This window comes from Rhamphochromis sp. 'chilingali' (assembly GCF_963969265.1).
Source record: "Rhamphochromis sp. 'chilingali' genome assembly, chromosome: 16".
NCBI classification, from domain to species: Eukaryota; Metazoa; Chordata; class Actinopteri; order Cichliformes; family Cichlidae; genus Rhamphochromis; species Rhamphochromis sp. 'chilingali'.
In genome coordinates this window covers 29,280,549-29,299,860 of record NC_137943.1, presented here as the reverse complement: position 1 = coordinate 29,299,860, position 19,312 = coordinate 29,280,549, and the positions used below count along the sequence as shown (strand labels likewise).

The 19,312-nt window shown below is 41.2% G+C and overlaps 1 protein-coding gene across 3 annotated transcripts; it reads right to left on the bottom strand.

The window, feature by feature from the left end:
* Window positions 1-599: 599 nt before the first annotated feature.
* Window positions 600-17,668, bottom strand: LOC308412379 (arylsulfatase I-like). Of its 3 annotated transcripts, none has more exons than XM_080906684.1 (11): window positions 17,384-17,668; window positions 14,533-14,725; window positions 11,997-12,136; window positions 10,614-10,763; window positions 8,393-8,467; window positions 8,121-8,295; window positions 7,533-7,769; window positions 6,093-6,239; window positions 5,155-5,293; window positions 3,030-3,661; window positions 600-2,942 (listed from the first exon to the last, which is right to left on the bottom strand). In XM_080906684.1, the coding sequence occupies exons 2-11, from the start codon at window positions 14,707-14,709 to the stop codon at window positions 2,517-2,519; spliced, it is 2,298 nt and encodes a 765-aa protein (XP_080762810.1). In that variant the 5' UTR covers window positions 14,710-14,725; window positions 17,384-17,668; the 3' UTR covers window positions 600-2,516. The 3 variants fall into 3 exon arrangements, with proteins under 3 accessions (XP_080762810.1, XP_080762811.1, XP_080762812.1); XM_080906685.1 differs by having other exon boundaries at window positions 17,423-17,668; XM_080906686.1 differs by having other exon boundaries at window positions 17,510-17,652.
* Between the last annotated feature and the right edge of the window lie 1,644 nt (window positions 17,669-19,312).

Below are 19,312 nucleotides of genomic sequence, written 5' to 3'. Positions count from 1 at the left end.
TATGTGTTCAGGGATCAAAGGAGCCCCAAATTAAATTATTTCTCAGCGGAAACAGTGTGAAGTAGGAAGGCAGCGTGGAAAATCCTATTTTACCCCAAGTGTGTGTGTGAGTGTGTGGAGAGAGCGAGAGAGAGCGAGAGAAAGGAGTCTGTGCTGCATCTGCAGGATTATTAATGTTTGGCGCCACCTAGCGGTTATGCAGATTTTGCGCAACGACTTTCTCGTGAATGACCAAATGCAAGGCATATTTCTGCTTCTTGAAGATTTGAATATTTGTTTACTAATTTAAACAATCAGCAATTGCACAACAACAGAAGGCTCGAGTCTCAAAATCATTTGGGTTTGACTTGATTTGGAGGGCAAAGATGTGCAGATAAGAATCCCAGAGAAATATTGAAAAATACGTATGCATGTACACGTCTTTTCATCTTATGCAACAAAAGCATTTTAAATGTATTTAATTACTTAAAATATAAACACTTTAAGTGAATAGTGTATCAAATTTGAATCATTTTAATAGCCTGCATTTCAAATGAAGAGTTTTCCTGATGAACACGGGTGGTTTACTTGCCCTAAAGAACAAAAAACAACAACACCCATTTGTAACAACAACAACAACATTTTATGAGAACATACATACCCTCGCCGTTGTTTCCAGTAAACATAGAAGGACAAAGGTTCATTTGACTTCACCTTTATTTACCCAGGGTGGAGAAATCCAACGTGCATTTAAAATGTTTCTCGGGAACGCTCTGCTCCTCGCTCACACTGATGCGCACTGTTGCAGATCAGCCGCAGCCGTGGTTTGTTTGTTTTTGAGCAAATACACAGAAATATTTCGAGGTTAGGTGTCTTTCTCTCTCTCAAGCAACCAGCATCCGACTTCAAAACAGGCCGCTGTAAGACTTTTTTACTTCCTCTGCTGTGCTTTCAAAAAAGACGAATAAAAATTTGAAGTTTCACATTAGTGGAAGTGGAATTGTTCCTTACAGAAAATTAAAATCAGACAGTTTGGTTTACTGATATTGTCAGTGACATGCGTTGGTGCTGTGTGTGTGAAGTAAGAGGTTTCTGATATTCACAGTAGTAACTTAAAGGTGCTGTGAAATGCTTTAAATTCATAGTGAAAAGCTTGCCAGTGGCAGTGCACTGAAACTGACCACAGTAGCCAGAGGCCAGTTTCAGCCACAGGAACACAGACAAAGTGAGACAAAACCATCAAAGTCACGAGAATGTGTCACAAAAAACGTGAAAGTATATTCAAATTACACAATAAAACTTTCTGACACTGTGTCATGATTACACACTTCCACTGTAATATGTAAACATTTGTTTAAAGGAACAATTCACCCCAAATCACATGAACTTATGTACCAAGCAAAGCAAGCAGCTAGCTACAGTATCATTACTCCAGACAAACACCGGGTGAGTTTCATGTGTTATTCTTTGTACGGGTTTGAATACAGGAGCATTTCAGAGGCAGTGTCTAGTCTGTACGGGACTTTTTTGGGCGGGGAAATTAACGTTCTTCTATCTAGCATCCTGCCCCTCCTCTTCTGCTCTGTGCAGTGTGAAGAAGAGCCGCTGCATCAACAAACAGTGTGGCTCCAACTCAACGATGCAGATTTGAGTAAAAGGCAAATAAAAACTGAAGCACAAACTTTTGTTGGACGGCCGATACCACTTAGTAGATTATTATCAGATAATTGCTTTAAAAACGCTCTAAAAGCACAAATATAGTCTCGAGGTCCAGTTCAGCGACTCCAATTAGCCGAGGTGAGGCCTCGCAGACAGCTGCACATGTTGGCACGTCTGTCAGTCCAAACAGCCACGCCAACTTTAAGCCTTGGCAAACACCCAGACAAGCGAGTTATGCAAAATTTTACTCACCGAATGTATGAAAGTGACTTTTGGGTGAAGTGTCCCTTTAAAACCCTGATTTGGCTGTGTGGAGTGAATTAAGGGTGTAAACGTACACTGAAACCTGTAAATCTATATATTTACTCAAGTCTCTTATTGTAATTGATCTGCTACATTTACAGTGTCAAAACAAATCTCACTGCCACTCGGTGTCGGGCCTTGTATGAGGACCTCTGTCAGTTTTCGGTTGACAAATCTGTAAAACAACAAACCAGCGTTCACCGACTCAGAGATCAGGGGTTAGAACCACCTGATGAATGGCCAGTTCACCCAAATCACGACAAAGATTTCATGATCTTAGTGGTATGATTTCAGATGTCTGCAGGCAACGTAAGTAACGTCTTTTTGTGATTTGAGTGGACTGACCCTTTAAATCTCGGTGAAAAGAGCCTCATGTGTCTGGACAGTCCAGCTGGAAACATCAGATCACGTTTGGCGGCGAATAAGCTGCATGTATGAACAAATAACGGTCACGTATCTCTGAAAGAGAAGTTTTTCACAATAACAGAACTTGAATATGTTAAAGTTGTGAAAACATGAAAGTAAAAAATAAGATTTATTAATTTTCAAGTCTGATGCAAATTTCAGCTGACATCTCAGATGCGACTGGACACGGTCCCCTCGCTCATCTTCAAAAAGAACGACTGCAGATTGCACAGCATGCACTTCTTCTTCTTCTTCTTCTTCTTCATCTTGTTGTTACTTTTCTTGTAAACTCCCTGATATTTTCCCTCTTCGTCGTCCTCCTCCTCCACCCATGGCACCCACGCTCCCCTGTGCTGGCTCGGGTTGGCTCGGGGGTCGTCGGGTGGAAAGTAAACCGGTACGGCTGTTTGGTTGTAGTAGGCGAGCCGGGCCAGCAGCTGCTGGACTACATCTGGCCTCTGGTCTGCCAGGTCGTGCCGCTCGTACGGGTCGCCTGTGATGTTGAACAGCCAGATGTTTTTGTGGACGGAGGATTTCTGGTAAAGTATCGAGCGTTCGAGGTTCCACCAGCGACCGGGTAGAGAGGTGGGAAGCATCTGAGGATCAATGTTTCAAATATTTGTTATAACAATCAATGTGAAACAGAAAAGTAGAATGAAGCTCTCTGAAGCATGCAGCAGTACCTGTGGGGGGACCCAATCTCCGTGGCCTGGATCACCTGTCAGTAGCTTCCAATCTCCAACTCTGATGGCAGCCTGGACTGAAGTGTCCCACACCGGCTGTAGTGACTCCAGCCCGAACTGGAGGGTTGGATGGGATTTGGTCAGTGGTATTCCAGGTTGGGATCTGTTCTGGTATGGGAAAAATGTCTGCTTGGACTTTGATTTTGAATGTAGTTTGAGCATCTTGGATTTTGGCCGGCTTGATTGTGACAAGTTCTGGTTCTGGGACGTGGTCCTCCTGAATTTTGTTTTCAAACGGGTTTGGATCGGAGGCGGAGATTTAGGACGGGATGTTCCAGACCCTGACGAAGTGCCACCGATCTTTGGATGCGGTCTGTGATTGGGCAGAGGCCGGTCCCAAGTGTGGGCTTTGGTCTTCTTAGCTTTAGGTGGGGGTTTTGATTTTAGGCGAGGCTTGAGCTTCTTTTTGAAGAGGGGCTTAGATTTAGGCTTAGAGGCATGATGGGAAAATGTTTGAGGTTTCTTGGTGGTCTTTGTTTTAAAGGCTAACTTTTGTTTTGGTGGCTTCTTCAGAACCTTCTTCTTCTTCTTCTTCTTCACCTTCTTTAAAACTTTGGTTTTTAAAGTTTTCACTGCCAAATCAAAGAAAACAGCGATCAAGATATATTAAAGATAAATTACCTCTTTTGTGCTCATATTTCTCTCTTTCTCTTCTCTCTGTATTTCCTACAATAAACAAACATTTTCCACCCTGGTGGTAAATTTAGTGACATGAGACTTATCATTTATTAAAAGATCATCTCCTACCAGTTTGAAAAGGTCACTGAGTTCAGTACATTCAGTTGAGAGTACTTCCTCTCAACTATATATATATATATATATATATATATATATATATACATATATATATATATATATATATACACATATATATATATATATATATATATATGTATATATATATATATATATATATATATATATATATATATATATATATATATATATATATATATATATATATATATATAAAGAAAGAAAAGAAAATGAAACATTTGTTTTTCCAGCATTTTCAACACCAGCTTTAAACACCAATAACAACTATTATTCTCAAACTGTTTTTATACATTAATGCAGACTAAAGAAGCGTCCACACCAGCAGCAAGTTGAAACCAGTCAATGTCAATTAAAAGCAGCTGCTTGGTGAAGAGACGTGCAAAGTGGGCAGGGCATGAGATAAGGAACAGGCGCGGTGGTGCGTTGGTCTGATTCAGAGGCTACGTCGAGCTCTGCAGACTGTTGTTTTGTAGCTCTTCCACTAGGGGGCAGAATATGTGGCATGACTGGTTTGTGCTTAACTGTTTGTTGTTATTTTAGGATTTAATTGATTTGTCAGCATGGCTGCTCATTTTAAATCACTCCACAGAAGTCCTGTTATGTTTCCTTGCACTCGTGCGATGTGCTGGATTTTCTCCAGTGTGTCAAAACAGCAATTCTTCAACTTTATTTTCAATGGAGGTGGAATAAATCTGTGGGATTGCCCATCTGGCTAGGGCGTAAGTCCAGCTGGTGAACCAGGACTGTGTTGACGTGGCTAAAAACTAACGTGTTTTCAGCACGCTTTGCGACGATACGTGATGGCCACAGTTCAGGCAGTTTCCCTTAAATGAATCAGGGCGTTACAACAGAAGTCCACACTGGGAAATGGATTCTTGAAAAAAGAAGAGCCTGATCCTGGCCTCTTCACCTGACGTTACTTTGGGATGTTTCCGGCTTGGAAACTTTAGAGGTTTCAGCTGAAAACTGCTCAGCTGTAGCTGTAGATCCAGATCTCATCAATCTTGATTAGTTTGAAACAGAAATTACTGTTTGGTCTTTTTTTGAGTTGAGTTTGAGGTCTGAGGTAAAATCCCAGTTAAAGTAGTCAGACTTTCAGGGAGCGATCTAAAATTAGCAGTTGTGAAAAAAGCTGTCAGGAAATTCCTGAGAAGAGGACCTCGAACTGGAAACCAGCCAAATTTATATGAGGAAGTCTTGTGATTCCTACGTGCCCATTCCTGGACCTTTTTGTTCACACCTCATTAAAAAAAGTCCTTTATGGACTTTTTTTTGCCCCTGTAGTTACCCCAGTTTTCCTCGTCCTGGTTCTTCTTTTCAATTGGAGATTTGTGCAGAGGGTCGATGTTGTGAAGGATCTCCTTACGGGGCGACTCCCTCCCTTCACTGATGGCGGGCCAAACATCAAAACCATCCAGGCCCTGGCTCTGAACGGAAGGCAAACACTTCATTTACAGTAAGAGATTACAGAGCAGGGTAATGACGGGTATGCTGCTAAAAATACCAGAAGCAAGACTCATACATTTACTGGACACAAATAAAGAATAAGTGGCGTCCTTGTAAAAGACGCCACTGACTTTTTGAATTACTACGTTTCCTGTAGCCAAGAAAGCATTGCTTATCTGCTGGCAGCAATGCAAATCTATCCACAGATCAAGCCAACAAAGCTTTTTGGACACTATACACAGACTGCACGGACTTAGAAATGAAAGTAATTTATATCCGAACAAAAACACAAAGCATGTTTGAGGCCAGTGTTTGGAAATGCTGCACTTATCATAATAGGTCCGGCTGATTTATCCAGATGACAGTAAAAGTAGGGACGGCTTTACAGTAGCACTGTTCAGTCTGAGGCCAACACAGAGATGAATATAGGCAGAGCTCTACTTTCATCTCTAATAATGACAACGAATAAACTTAATCTGAAATTAGGGGGAGACAGTAAGCGAGCTGAGGGACCAGAGATTGAGCTCTTTGGCAAGACGACTGGAAAAACATACAGATCCTGAACGAGTTTACAGTAACAGAAGAGCTCGTATCGGTATCTCTCTCTGTTTTATAGCACAATAAAATGGTCAGTAACACACTGGGAGAGAGTCGTTTTTCCATGCTGCTTAACTTTTATCCTCCCATACTTACTGTCTAAGAAGAAACATCAGAGACAAATGCTAGAAAGTACAAGCAAACGGCTCCCACAGGTTATTGTTCTGACACAGGCCCACTGACCTGGCTGATGTTTCCTCCGGCCAGGCTCACCAGTGTAGGGAACCAGTCTGTGATGTGCATGAGAGCTTTGGAGACTCGTCTCCTGCGCCTGAGCAGAGGGCTGTGCACGAACCCCACGCCGCGGACTCCACCCTCCCAATATGTACCCTGAAACACAGCCAGCACATTTAATTTCATTCTACTCTCTTTCATTTTGGTTAGCTGAGATTTTTTATATGTTATCTGTAAAACTACTGCAGACGTGTGAAAGGCCTCTGAATACTTCGGTTGTGAGTCGTCTGCACATCGGTCTTGTTCCTGCACATCCTACAGTTCACATTTGGCATCTGCAGAAGTTTAAGGGCCTAGTAAAGAGTTCAGCTCTTTGTTGTGTTCCTCAACCCACCCCTGCGCAGCTTTCTTTAGCACCATTTTTACATATATAAAAAAGACTGAATGGGTTAGCAGAACAACAGGACTAAAGTAGAGCCAGGCACGTGTTTTGGGGTTTTAGCTGGCTCAAAATAGGTCACGGCTGATCCTCATACAGTTAAGAAAAGGAGTCTGCTCTCTGATTTAAAAGAAGTTTGTGTATGTTATTGATATTTTTACCCATTTGTTAAACAAAATATTTATTTTAAGGTTGAGTGAAATAAACCCCACTTATAAAACATTCCTTAAAAATCAGTCCTGGTGATTTTCCAACCTGGATTTTCCAACTGTGCCTACTGTAGATACATTTTAGACAGTCATGTGTAACCACGTGGTGTGCATTACCAAGGGTGGATTGTGGGACATTAATGCTTTGCAGCAGTGATGATGTCATTTGTTACTGGCGCTCACACAGTGGGACAAGTGGACAGTTGGAGCAGATCATCCAACCCTAGTCTGCTTAGGACGCTGCTGCATGTCAATCCACACGAATGGCATAAGTCAATGTGTCCCTGCAGGACACTGCAGAGTAAGGAAGAGATCGATGTTGTTCACGCCACCTACACCTACACCTACAAGTGGTTCTACATTTATAATGTAGGTATTAAATGAAATGATTTAACCAGACTAATAATATTATCACAAAGCTGATAAAAGGACATTTATTGTGTTTCTTCATTTAAAACCAATCTTCTGGACTGTAGCTCTTTCATTACATCCCATATTAAGCTTGTCAGACTCATCTCGACATAAAAATCTTATGAGGGCAATTTCCTAATTGGTCACAGACTGTATATAAAAGATGACTGCAAGATCCTGATTGTCCATAACCTTAAACTTGCACTGGTTTTAATGGCCACCAGGGGGTGTCTTCTCCAGCTAAAAAAGGCATTACTGACTGTGCCTTATTTTCTGTCACTCTCACATTCAGAACAGCAGTTCACAAAGCAGTGAGAGACGTCATTATGACTATGTGGACTTTTTATGAAGCCTTTATGAAGCCTATGCTTCGCCGTGCAGTTATTTTACCTTACGACCCCGCAGCGGCCAGTTGTTCCCGCCTGTGAAAGGCTGAGCGCCGTTGTCGGTGGAGTAGATGATGACGCTGTTTCGGTAGTATCCGTACTTTCTGAGGGCGTAGGTCACGTTTCGGACCGCTTCGTCCACCGTGGAAACCATGCCGGCGAAGTTTCTTCTGGGGACGTTGACCATGTCCCGGAAGGGGTAGATGTAGGACTCTGGAGGATTTAGAGGAGTGTGGACCGCCTGAAGGGAAACGTTACAGGATATTATTACATGTTTTTAAATTCTATCAACCATCCAAAATCAGCCGTAAACAACAAACATCTGGGCGGCGTGTTTTGAATTAAAACCTTTGAGTCTGTTTGAACAAACTGTCTCAAAAAAGCCAAACAAACAAACAAACACTTCAATGTGGACCGTGCACTCTCTGAGCGCTCACACTCAGACATAAACAAACATGACATGCAAACACATCCTGTTGTGAACACTGGCCCCTCTGATCCCCCCTCCACCCCTTTTTTTTAAAACTTTTTGATTGGCTTTAACGTAACCCATCTTCTAAAGATGTTTAATGTAACGACCTCAGCGCCGTACCTGGAAGGACAGCAGCAGGAAGAGCGGCCTCTCTGCAGGGTCGTGACTCTCCAGGATCTTGCGAGCTCTCTGTGTGAAGAGCGTGGTCGAGTATTTCCCCTCCTGGCCCCACGCTACGCCCTCATCGTCATGGAGATCGTAGCCACACAAGTCCTTGCCGTCACACGATTCATAACTAGACGCAGATGGAGAAATGTGAGTTACTGGAGTAAACACAGTAAAAAGACAGAGAGCAATCATGAAAACAGGTAATAATAGTAGTTGTGATTTACCTGTAGTAGTCCACACTTCCAGTTAACGAACCAAAGAAAGTGTCAAAACCTTTTCTGGTGGGCAGACATGCTTTCCTAAAGGAAAAAATGATTACTGATTACAGATGTTTGGAGGGTTTGTAATACAAGCCTGACACCCCAACAACCAGTTGAGCAATGTGGACCATTTTATAGAAGAAATGATCACAAATGATGGCCGATGACTTTAAACGTCTTGAAAAATGTCAGGAACCTGATAACTGCTGTTCCCTTTTACTTGATATCCGTCCACTAACTCCAGTAAGTTAGATCATTCAGTGCTCTCTGGCTTGAATAGCCATGTTTCTTTCTCTTCATGCTGTCTATTGTACAGAATAAGCACAGTAGGGAGTGTTCAGCACTATGCCAACTCAGTTCAACTGTAGGAGAGTTTAAAGCTCCAGCGAACTGTAGAATAAAGACCGATTGTGTTGTCTGGCAAGTTTCAGCCTGTGGCCTTCTTCCGGCTGATTATAAAAACATATCACAGATAACATTTTAAACAGTAGAACATTTCTATTGGACAGGTCATTTCTTGTAGGCGCCTCACTGCGTTATATTTAGACGTATATGATTGATTGATTTGTACTGTTTCCACGCTACACTGATCATTTCTTAAAATGCGTCACTCAAAAAATGCATCACCATACACACTTTTAATTTTAAAAAATTATTGGTTTTACTGAGCGGTCTTTATACATGTAAAATGGCTAACAGCAATAGTTAGCTATTAATATATATTGGTTAACTAAACCGTTTTAGGTTCTGACTAATAAAAATAAACCCCCACTGCTTAGGACCACTGTGGGGTCTAGCTGTGAAACCTTTGATTTAAACACCAATTTTGCTCCAACTCCTGTAAATTTCCATAACTTATAATGCTACATACTTCTGCTTGTCATAGCAGGAAAAGCACAGGTGCAGTCAACAGTTACATAAACGACTCTATTATGATGAGTCCAAGTAAACCATAATTGTGAGCCAGCATGCATCATACCAAAGCCCTGAAACCTTTAGCCAGGTGTGTGGAGACAGAAAGGCCGGCAGGGACTGGTCTCTTTTTTAAAAACACAGTATGTCACAGCTGAGATAAACAGAAAGACCGTCCTGCGTCATCTCATATTTTAACTAGTCATGAAAAAAAAGCAGAGTATCTTTTTACGTTTTTAAGAATGTGGACATAATTAAAAAGTCTTCTTGTCCTTAGCACTTTTTAAAATCAGGTAAATTCAAAGTCAGCTGAACAACACCACATAATAACATACTACACCATGTTACTATTTACTTACAAGAAACAAAGTCAAATTGCAGAAGTAGTGTGTGAAAAACTAAGTGAACCCTTACTGCTTCCATAAGAATCCATTGGTCCATAAGTCCCAGCAAATTCGCTTTAAGGTGCAGAAACCCCAACAGTTACATCTTAGACTCTACAGGCCTCAGTTAGCATGTTAAATGTCAAAGTAAATGAGAGTACAATTAGAAAAAGACTGAAAAAGTATGGCTTGTTTGGGGTGCAAGGATAAGGCCTCTTCTCTCTAAAAGGAACATGGCAGCACTGCTTAGGTTTGCAAAGCTGCATCTGAACAAACCACAAGACTTCTGGAACAATGTTGTTTAGACAGACAAGACCAAAGTGTAGATGTTTGGTCATTTTGCAGAGCATCACATTTGGTAAAACCAAACACAGCACATCAGCACAAACATCTCATATCAGCTGTCAACCATAGTGGTGGAGGGGTGATGATTTGGGTTGCTCAGAGGATCTAAGCAGCTTGCAGTCATTGAGTTGACCACGAACCCCTCTGTATACCAAAGTACTGTGGAGTCAGATGTGAGGCCATTTCTTCGACTGCTAAAGCTTGGCCCAAATTGTGTCACACAAAAGGACAGCGATCAAAAGCACGGCAGCAGTCAAAGCCCAGACCCCAATCCAAAAGAAATGCCAAGGCATTGTCATGGCAGTGGTACATAAACAAATGCCAGCAAACCCCAACGGACTGGAGCACTCCTGTAAAGAAGAGTGGGCCAAGATTCCTTCACGATGATATGAGAAACTGATAAAGTCATACGGAAAAAGATTACTTCAAGTTAAGTAGTCCAGCTTCTGAATCATGACTGCATCACTGTTTCTCCACCATCTTTGTGTCAGCAGACTTTTCACCAAACAATATTTCTCCAAGTTATACTGAAGGCTCCCTCTCACCTGTAGAAACCCAGGTGCCACTTGCCAACCATATGTGTGGCGTAGCCGGCCTCGCGAAGCCTCTCAGGCAGAGTGTCCATGTGCGAGGGCAGACAGCTGGGCTGTCTGGGTCTGATAATGGAGTGCTGTAATCCCGTGTGGATCTGATATCTGGAAGAAAGAAAAAAAGAGCTGTTAGTAGGTTTGTAACAGGCAAGCCGCTCAGGCAGGAGCTTCCGTTTGGCCTCAGAGAAGACGCGGGGAGCTCATTCCTGGCTGCAGCTCAGGGCCTAATCAATAAACTCATTATTCAAAGCAGCTACCTCATTTGAAACAGGAGCTTCACATGCAGCCATTTCTTCCTCATTTCACACATTTAAAGCCCTCTCTAATTCTTTAACGTGATTCTTGTGCTTCTCTAACATGTGAATTTAACTGCTTAGAGTGAATAATATCCTAAAAAATGAGATTCTTGTAAATAAATGACCCACAATTTAATGTGTTGATTTAAAACTGGCTTAATATGAGTGTGGATTAAAACAATTGGCAGTGAATGAAAAACCGCTTGTTGGAGTTTCAAAATCCAACAGAAAACAGATGCCTTCAAGAAAGATTATTATTGGCTCTACTGGACGTTTCTTCCCGTTAAAAGGGAGTTTTTCCTTCCCACTGTCGCCAAAGCGCTTGCTGAAAAGGGGTCAGATGATTGTTGGTATTTTCTCTGTTTTATTTTAAGGCAACTCTTGTTGTGATTTGGTGCTGTACAAAGAGCATTTCATTGAATTGTGCTATCAAAAAGCATTCAATCTAAATGTCAAGCTACAGATGTGGTGAAAATGCAATTAGTACAATGTGTAAACGGGGAGGTATTGCCCACAACAAATAAGAACTGCTGGCTAATAACTGCCGAGCACAAATCCTAAAGGAAAACCTGACACAACAAGCACAGCTGGAAGAAAAATGGAAAAAATGCCAAGACTCAAAGCGCTGACGCGAGAGCAAAGCTTCAAATTAACCCATCAACAGGGTAGCTTAAGTTCTGGAAAGAATGTGGATGCACTTCAAACGCTTTTTAATGTGGTAATGGCTTAATGTTGTAAATCTCTTACCATTAAAATGGAACAATCTGACAGTACATCCAGACAAATAAGACCAGAGGATATGAATTATAGCAGTTACATGCTATAAATTAATTAATGAGTCAATATTCGGACAGCTTTGATAATAAGATAATGATTTAAGATCTTTTTAAGTGTTTTTTTTTTAAATACTGAAACAAAGAGAAAACAATATGTATTGGTGTACATGAGACAGTTTATTAAGAGACTGGGCTAAATGTTGTCAAAATTTAATGTAAAGACTTCCGATATTTACTGTAGGAGGTCGGTAAAGGTGTGTTTGTACCTGCCGGTGATGAGCTGACTGCGCGACGGCGTGCAGATCGGCTGAACGTAGTAGTTTTCCAATTTCACGCCCTCTGCTGCCAGTTTGTCCAGAGTGGGAGTCTTGATGGTCGGGTTGTGGTAACCGATATCATTGAAACCCTGCAACAGATTCATGATTGCATCAAAGACTTTGTGTTTTAGAGTGTCACTTTAATTTGCCAAATACATACTCAGTGGTTCCTATACTATACTGTAAGGAAGTAATGGGTCCAGGTGTGTGCAGCCTGCCTTTCCTTGTGTTTGTTTTGTCTGTATTTTCTATGGTACAGTTTTGTTTGTGAGCTGGAAACAGTGTTGCAACAGTTCCAGAGAAGCTCTATCAGAAGCTTCATTACTCAGCCCCACACTGGTTGGTTTTTAAGGCTTGTGAGTCATTTTAAGATTCTGGGTCCTGTTACAATACTGTAGGAAACAATACTTTCTGCTTCTTGAGAAACTTAACAATGACCTATAAATCATTTAACCATCATCAAGGGATGAACCAGTGTTGTGTCCGCACATAACAGACCACTTTAGAAAACAACCTGTTTTAAATAGCTTAGCTTTAGGCACTTTCTTTCTAATAGCCTGTCCCAAAATACATCATTTGTTCCCATTTCGTTAGCAAGGACATTCTCACAGCGCCATTAGCCAAAAACTTGGCACATCGCGCCATGGTGTGCAGTGTGTCCTTAAAAAAAACGAGGTAACATGAGAAGTGGAGAACAAAATAAGAAGTGAATTCAGAATTAAAAATTTAGTTTCAAATTGTCATCAGTATGAAGCAGGTCAGGAGAGATGTGAACAGCAGGTGTCTACACAATACACAATGCAACACTATCAGTGATGGATTGGCCTCCCCAGAGCCCAGACCTCAACTTTAATGAAGCAATGTGGGATAACCTCGACAGATTGCAGAGCCAAAGGCAGCCAACATCCAAAGAAGAAGGCTGGAGCACTTTTCTTGAAGACTACTCGCCTAAGAGAGCTCAGGCTGTGTTGAAGAATGAAGATGGTGATGTCAAATATTGACTTCAAGCTCATCAGATTTGTAGAAACTCTGTTTTTGCCTTACAGACTGTATTTGAGGCTGCATTTCCATGTTTGCACCTTTCAATAAATTGCTGCATTTGTTTCCCATTTTCGTACCAACATTTAAAGAAATTTTGTGCGGCTCAAGACTTATGCACAGCTCTGCACATAAAATGGTTTGTAATAAACTTGATCTAGCTGTTAAGTTGGTCTTAGTAAGGACCAGTCTGCAAAAGCGTAGTCTTAACTTCACCTGGCCTCACCGATGACATGATGCTTGCTTCCTAGCAGCCTTGGTAATGTAGCATTTCTGATTTGCAGCAATTATGCAAAATCAAAGCTAAGCTAGCAAAAAGTCAATTTCACCAACAGTGTAATGAGAAAATTAACAGAGGTGTACAGACAGCAGCAAAACATTTGGTTGCTAAGCAGTCTAAATGTGATCTAAACAAGAAATCACAGGAAGTGAACAAACAGTTACTCCAATATGGAGGTCCTTCACTCAGAAAACAAAAACTGAAAACAAAACAAAGTAATAAAAAACAGTGGAAAGACCTCCTTTCCAGAGACATCTCAAAATCAGCTGCTCGTCAAGAGTAGTATTTGATGTAGGAAGTAGAAGGTCAAGCTGTGTAACTTTTAGGCTGGACCCGTGTCTGCTTGGTTTTAAGTAAGCGTGACGGGACCTGTGGATTCATGTGTCACTGCCAAAAGGCTGCAGCTGTCACCGGGTCTGTGGGTTACTCTTTCTTCTTTGTGTGGTAATCTTGATCCTTAAGCTGAGCTGCTGCGTGGCGAAAACGAAGAAGTCGAACCATACCAAGTACGTAGAAACAATCAAAACTGACCACTGTGCGTGCTTCTAATGCGTGTATAAACATTCAATCGATCTGACTTACGCATAGTGTCCTCACTGTTTGTTGGTTTTTTGGGAGGACTTCACGCGAGCACCTAGCCACACAGTCTTCAATGACACTGCGGTGCAACATACTGAGTTTAAACAAGCACAACAGGAGTGTGTCTCTGTGGTACCTGCAGCTATCGGCGTCCACGACTAAAAATAATCCCCAGTTCAAAACGACAACTTATGACCGACTAACCTGAAATCCAGGGTTCTGGTCTTGATTCCAAAGTTGTGAATATCTTGTCTGTAACATCTGTTTTCATGCGGTGGATACGTGAAACCACATTTGAGACGGACTTGCCAAATTGAAATTCAGGTTTAAATCAGAGAGGTTATACTCAGAGAGGCGTTAAGTCCTCCTATGCTGCTCTCATGCGTGCTGTTTAATTCATTTCACTGCTTATAAACCAGATTTTTCAGCTACTTTCACACATATGGTTGTAAATGTTTTGGGAATGATTTGATTTCTATCCTCAACAATATATATTTATGTAAATACTATGATGTGTTTCCTCGTTTCAGTGGCACTGTCCAAGCATTTTGATTCAAGAAAACGCACTCGCACGACTCTCACACACACCTGATCGTCGGTGAGGATGAATACGATGTGCGGCTGGTTCTTCTTCTTCTGTGCCGTCTTGTCAGTCTGCTGCTGTATCTGGTTGTTCGGGGGCCGATGAGCCGACAGGCAGTCGAGGGTGAGCAAAACACTCAGCGCAGTCAGAGCCGCAGCTGCAGCAGCAGGGGCAGCCTGCATCCTTACAGCAGGAGCTCTGCGGAAAAGAACGACAACAAGAATATGACAATACGGCGACAACTTCTACGAACAAAACACCAGGGAAGAGTAGCTCAAAAATGTTAGACTCAGCACAAATTCACACAACCCTGCCATCAGTGGGGTGACTGACTGTAGATCACGAAACCACATTTGAGACAGACTTGCCAACTTGGCTGCAAATGTGATCTGAAACACTTCCATCTGGTGGACAGAGAGCTGAAACTCCGCGGAGGGCTTTCAGCTATTTACAATCTCTGGAACTGAGTAGCATGAATAAAAAAAATAAAGAAAAACGATTAGACCCAGAACCGAGAGAGAGCAGAAACAGGGCATTTGGAAGTGCTGGAAGAGGGTTTTATTACTTTTCTTTGATCATTTGCTGATTTATTTCACATTTTACACCCTAGGAGTGTCAAACGGGGATAAACTCCTCTGTCACTGGGGATATGGTGTTATAACAGCTGGATGATCACGGTCGCGCTTAGGAATGCACCGATGCTTGGAGCATGTTACACGCTTTCTAATGTCACGTATCAGACCTTTCCAGCAAACTCCGGTTAGTGTTTCTCAGATGGTCACAAAGAAAAACTGCCTGAATTAATTCTAATACTTGAAATGCATGGCTATCACAGTCCTGTGTTTGCACTGCTGTATTTCCTCAGAGCAGCCAGATTTTCATGTTCATGTAAACTTCCTCTCTTTCAGTTTAAACCGCTTTTTCAGGAAGTAACCTAACTGATGCCCCGATGGTCCAGAGACAACAGAGATTATGTAAGGCAAGTTGATTGGTCAGCAGCTGACGGTGTTTCCAAAACCGCACCCACCCTTCACCCGTAAAACAATCTGAATAAAGTGAACCCTCACTGACTTCTAACTTTTGTTGCTGTCAGTGTTTTCACATTATACGGTGTGATGTTAGTGAAAGAAAGACAGATTTCTCTGTAGTGTGGGAAACACAGCATGTGCATCAGGAGTCAGATTTAGGGCCAAAAAGGGAAGCAAATGAGTGAGTCTCTCTGTACTTTAATCACAATCTAAACCTTGATTAGTTTTATCCCACCACTAAGACAAGCCATCTTTCCACCTTTTACATCGTGACAGAAAAGCTGATGCTCGTTTCATTTGGAACGATCTTAAAATGCGGCAGATTTCATGTAAATGTTGCTCCATGCTCTCAGCATGAATAACTGCAGACAGTACTCCACTACATTTGATCAAAAACGTATCCTGTCTTCCTTCTCTCACCCCAACCGGTTGCAGCAGATGGCCCCGCCCCTCCCTGAGCCTGGTTCTGCTGGAGGTTTCTTCCTGTTAAAAGGGAGGTTTTCCTTCCCACTGTTGCCAAAGTGCTTGCTCATAGAGGGGGTCATATGATTGTTGGGGTTTTCTCTGTATGTATTATTGCAGGGTCTACCTTACAATATAAAGTGCTTTGAGGTGACTGTTGTTGTGATTTGGTGCTGTATAAATAAAGTTGAATTTTCAGATTTAAATCTAAATCTAAATTGAGTAATAACGTATGTGATGCTATTATGGATCATAAGGTATATAAAGTACACAGGATTTCGCTGCATATAAAACTTTTTGGTGCTCACCTAAACAATGTTTTGGCCTTCCGCTAATAAACATAAACATTTTTGCTCACCGAATGCTGAAACACAGCAAGAAAATGCACATACTGGTTTTAAGTAAGGTGAAATAGACTCACTTTGTTAAATAAATGCAGGCCAATGATGTTTGAATGCATATTTACACCCTCAACTTCCCACCAGAGCCAGAAAAAACATGATACAGACACGAAAACTAGCTTGTTTACGTGGGTCAGTGAAGGTCTGAGCTGCAGACGGGGGAACCAGTGGGTAAAATGTTATTTTGTAACCTGGTGACAATTTAATTATAAACTTATAAAGCTGTAAAAAGACTAACTGACCAACATCTTTTAACAATAATTTCTTTTTTTTAAACAAGCCCGCCTTCTTGGCTGGAAAATGGCTTATTGTGAAATACTTGACCACATTCATGGAGTTTCAAACATATTTTAGAACTATGTGTGCCATGTTTCTCTTCAACTGTCCGATGTGTAGCCCATTGATGTGTAAAATAACCTTTACAAGGCCCGAATGCTCTTTGATACTTCCTCGAATTGCCAGTGTTTAAACAATATTAAATTATCCATGACATTAAATAGTAACAAGGTTCAAAAAGGATCTTTTTAAACTCTCTAATCTTTATTTTCTCAAAGCAAACTGTAACCGAGCGCTCTTTAAGAGGAAGGGTAACCTCAGACTGTTTTATCTGTATCATCTACGACATGTTTATTAACGTGAAAGCCAAGAAGACCATGTAATGTTGATTTTATATGTAAGCTGACGAAAAGCAGCTGTCTCAGCTTGATTGTAGAGTACTGGTTTCCAACTACTGGTGAGATACAGGTACTCATGGGAAAAGAAGCAGAGTAGTCTGAGTGAGTGTCTTAGTTAAGAAGCTCTGACTAACCTTATATAGCCTAGTTTTGCTTTGATGGAGTTAGTAAATGCAGTATTTATCAGAAATAATAATAATAATAAAACTGTAATAATACTATATTAAGTCTGGTATCAGAGTATATCCAGGTCGAGAAAACTCAAGTCAGCATCGTTCATCTTATCCTCACCTCTGCTGTGTTATTTCAAAGCCAGGCCTGAATCAATACCTCGATACAAGGATCAATGGGAGTGAACGGCTCTTCTCCCCCCTCCTCTTCTCTCTCCTTCTTCTTCCTTTTCAGTTCATTCCTCACCCTTCGGCTTCTTCTTCTTCTTCAGCTCGGAGAAAGCCTGGTTTGCAGAAAAGTTTGCAAAAGACGCCGCATGTCCTTTGAGTTTCCACCAGAGCCTCCTTCCTCCAGTCTGAAGAGTGCCTTCTCTCCCCGCAGATGAAATATGAGCGAAGGACAGCCGCACACAAACGCGCTCCCACCTCCGGCCTGACTCGCCAAAATAAAATACGCTCGACTCGTCATTTTAAAGTCACACAAGTCATTTTAAACTGCTGCTGTGAATGAAATGAAACCTCCTCCAGTTACCATAGTGACCACTGCAGGGCCGTAAATGAACCGTGATAACGTCAACAGGCTGAACGTGTAAACTGTCACAATAAAGCATTATTAATGAAATACAACTCTGATATCACTTAAACAAATGTTCCAGATAAACAGTGAATTAACTTCCTGTCCTGTAATCAGCATTTTCGTTGCCTCGAGTAGACAGTATATAATAATTAAGTCATATGGTAAGGTGTGTTATGACCTAAATTTAGCTAAATACCACAGATCCTGAATTCAAATCTTTAAAAAAAACGTATTTAGTCGGTAGACGTTATAAAGGAGTTTTATCGGAGTTGTTTGTTGATGTATGGCATTTTTATGTCCCAGTGACGAATTGAATTTCATTTTATTTAGATAATAATTAAAAAAAAAACGCCTAAAGGCTGTCCAGCTGCAGAATAACAGGACTTCAAGGACTGCTCCAGATGAAATATTTGCTAAAAACAAACAAACAAACAAACAAACAAACAAAAACAGTCTTCGTTAAGAGCTCTCGTTAAGTTCTGTATTAATTTGGAAATTTCCCAGCTTAACATCCGCTCCTCTTGACTTTATTTCTGTAACTTAACGCTCATGGAAACCGGTAATAAAGCCGCAATAAATGCCGTTTCTTTCAACGGCGTTAAGTCTCTTTAATGTGTTTCTTGTAGTGTCAATACTGACACCGTCACTTTGTTCGTGTCTCCGGGAATAAAGGCAGGACTTCAGCCGAGCAGCCTGCCTGCAGACCGGACTGTTACAGGCAAAAGGAGTCCGCTGGCACTCGCAGGAAGCCTGGAATTTCTTTTAGGGCAACATGCTGTAGAAATGCAAAATAAGGATCAAGTGATCCCAAAATATTCAGGATGAGGCAGGAAAATATGCTAGACTAAAAAAAAAAAATACCAGCTCCATTCAACCCTTATTAAAAATCAGAAAAAAAAGGATAATACCAAACATCTAAAGACCACGTGTGCAGACAAATATGAGAAAGGTGGCATTTAGAAGTCTGTGTCCAGATGGAGTCTGTTATTTCTAAATGCACCTACATTGTAGACGGTGGGTCTTACAAAACAAGAACACATGTCATCAGTATGAGGTCTTCATAGTGCTTAGTTGCTCGTTTTAATCTTTGTTTCCAGCTTTGGATTGTCACATTTGGAAACGGTTTTCATTTAAAACGCTCAGTTACTTTATTATATAACTGAGACGTTTGTTTGATTTAAATTCAAACCTGGCAAAGTTTTGTAGAGAAGGTTGTTCAGATGTTTTGCTGTGATGTCTTTAGATATTAGACTTTACACTCATAGAGACAATAAGCACAAAACAAGGGCGCCACAGAGGCTGTGTTACTCAAGACATGGAGCTGTTTCATTTGGCCCCTTAATTTATTTTGAAAGTTAAAAGAGAAATCATGTTTCTCCAAGCTGTGCCACTTTTGTCCATGGATGGATGGATGACTGACTGGTTATTCAGAATATCTTAGCAAAATCTAGTGAGACTCTTTTATCTTGGTGG

What these genes read in the sequence shown, in the direction of transcription:
- LOC308412379 (XM_080906684.1), bottom strand. Translation starts at nt 14,709, where the DNA reads ATGCAGGCTGCCCCTGCTGCTGCAGCTGCGGCTCTGACTGCGCTGAGT. An exon ending in AGTCAGCTCATCACCGGCAG is followed by an intron (nt 10,764 to 11,996) that starts GTACAAACACAC and finishes TCTTTCTTCCAG; the next exon opens with ATATCAGATCCACACGGGAT. An exon ending in GGAAGTGTGGACTACTACAG is followed by an intron (nt 8,296 to 8,392) that starts GTAAATCACAAC and finishes ATCTGCGTCTAG; the next exon opens with TTATGAATCGTGTGACGGCA.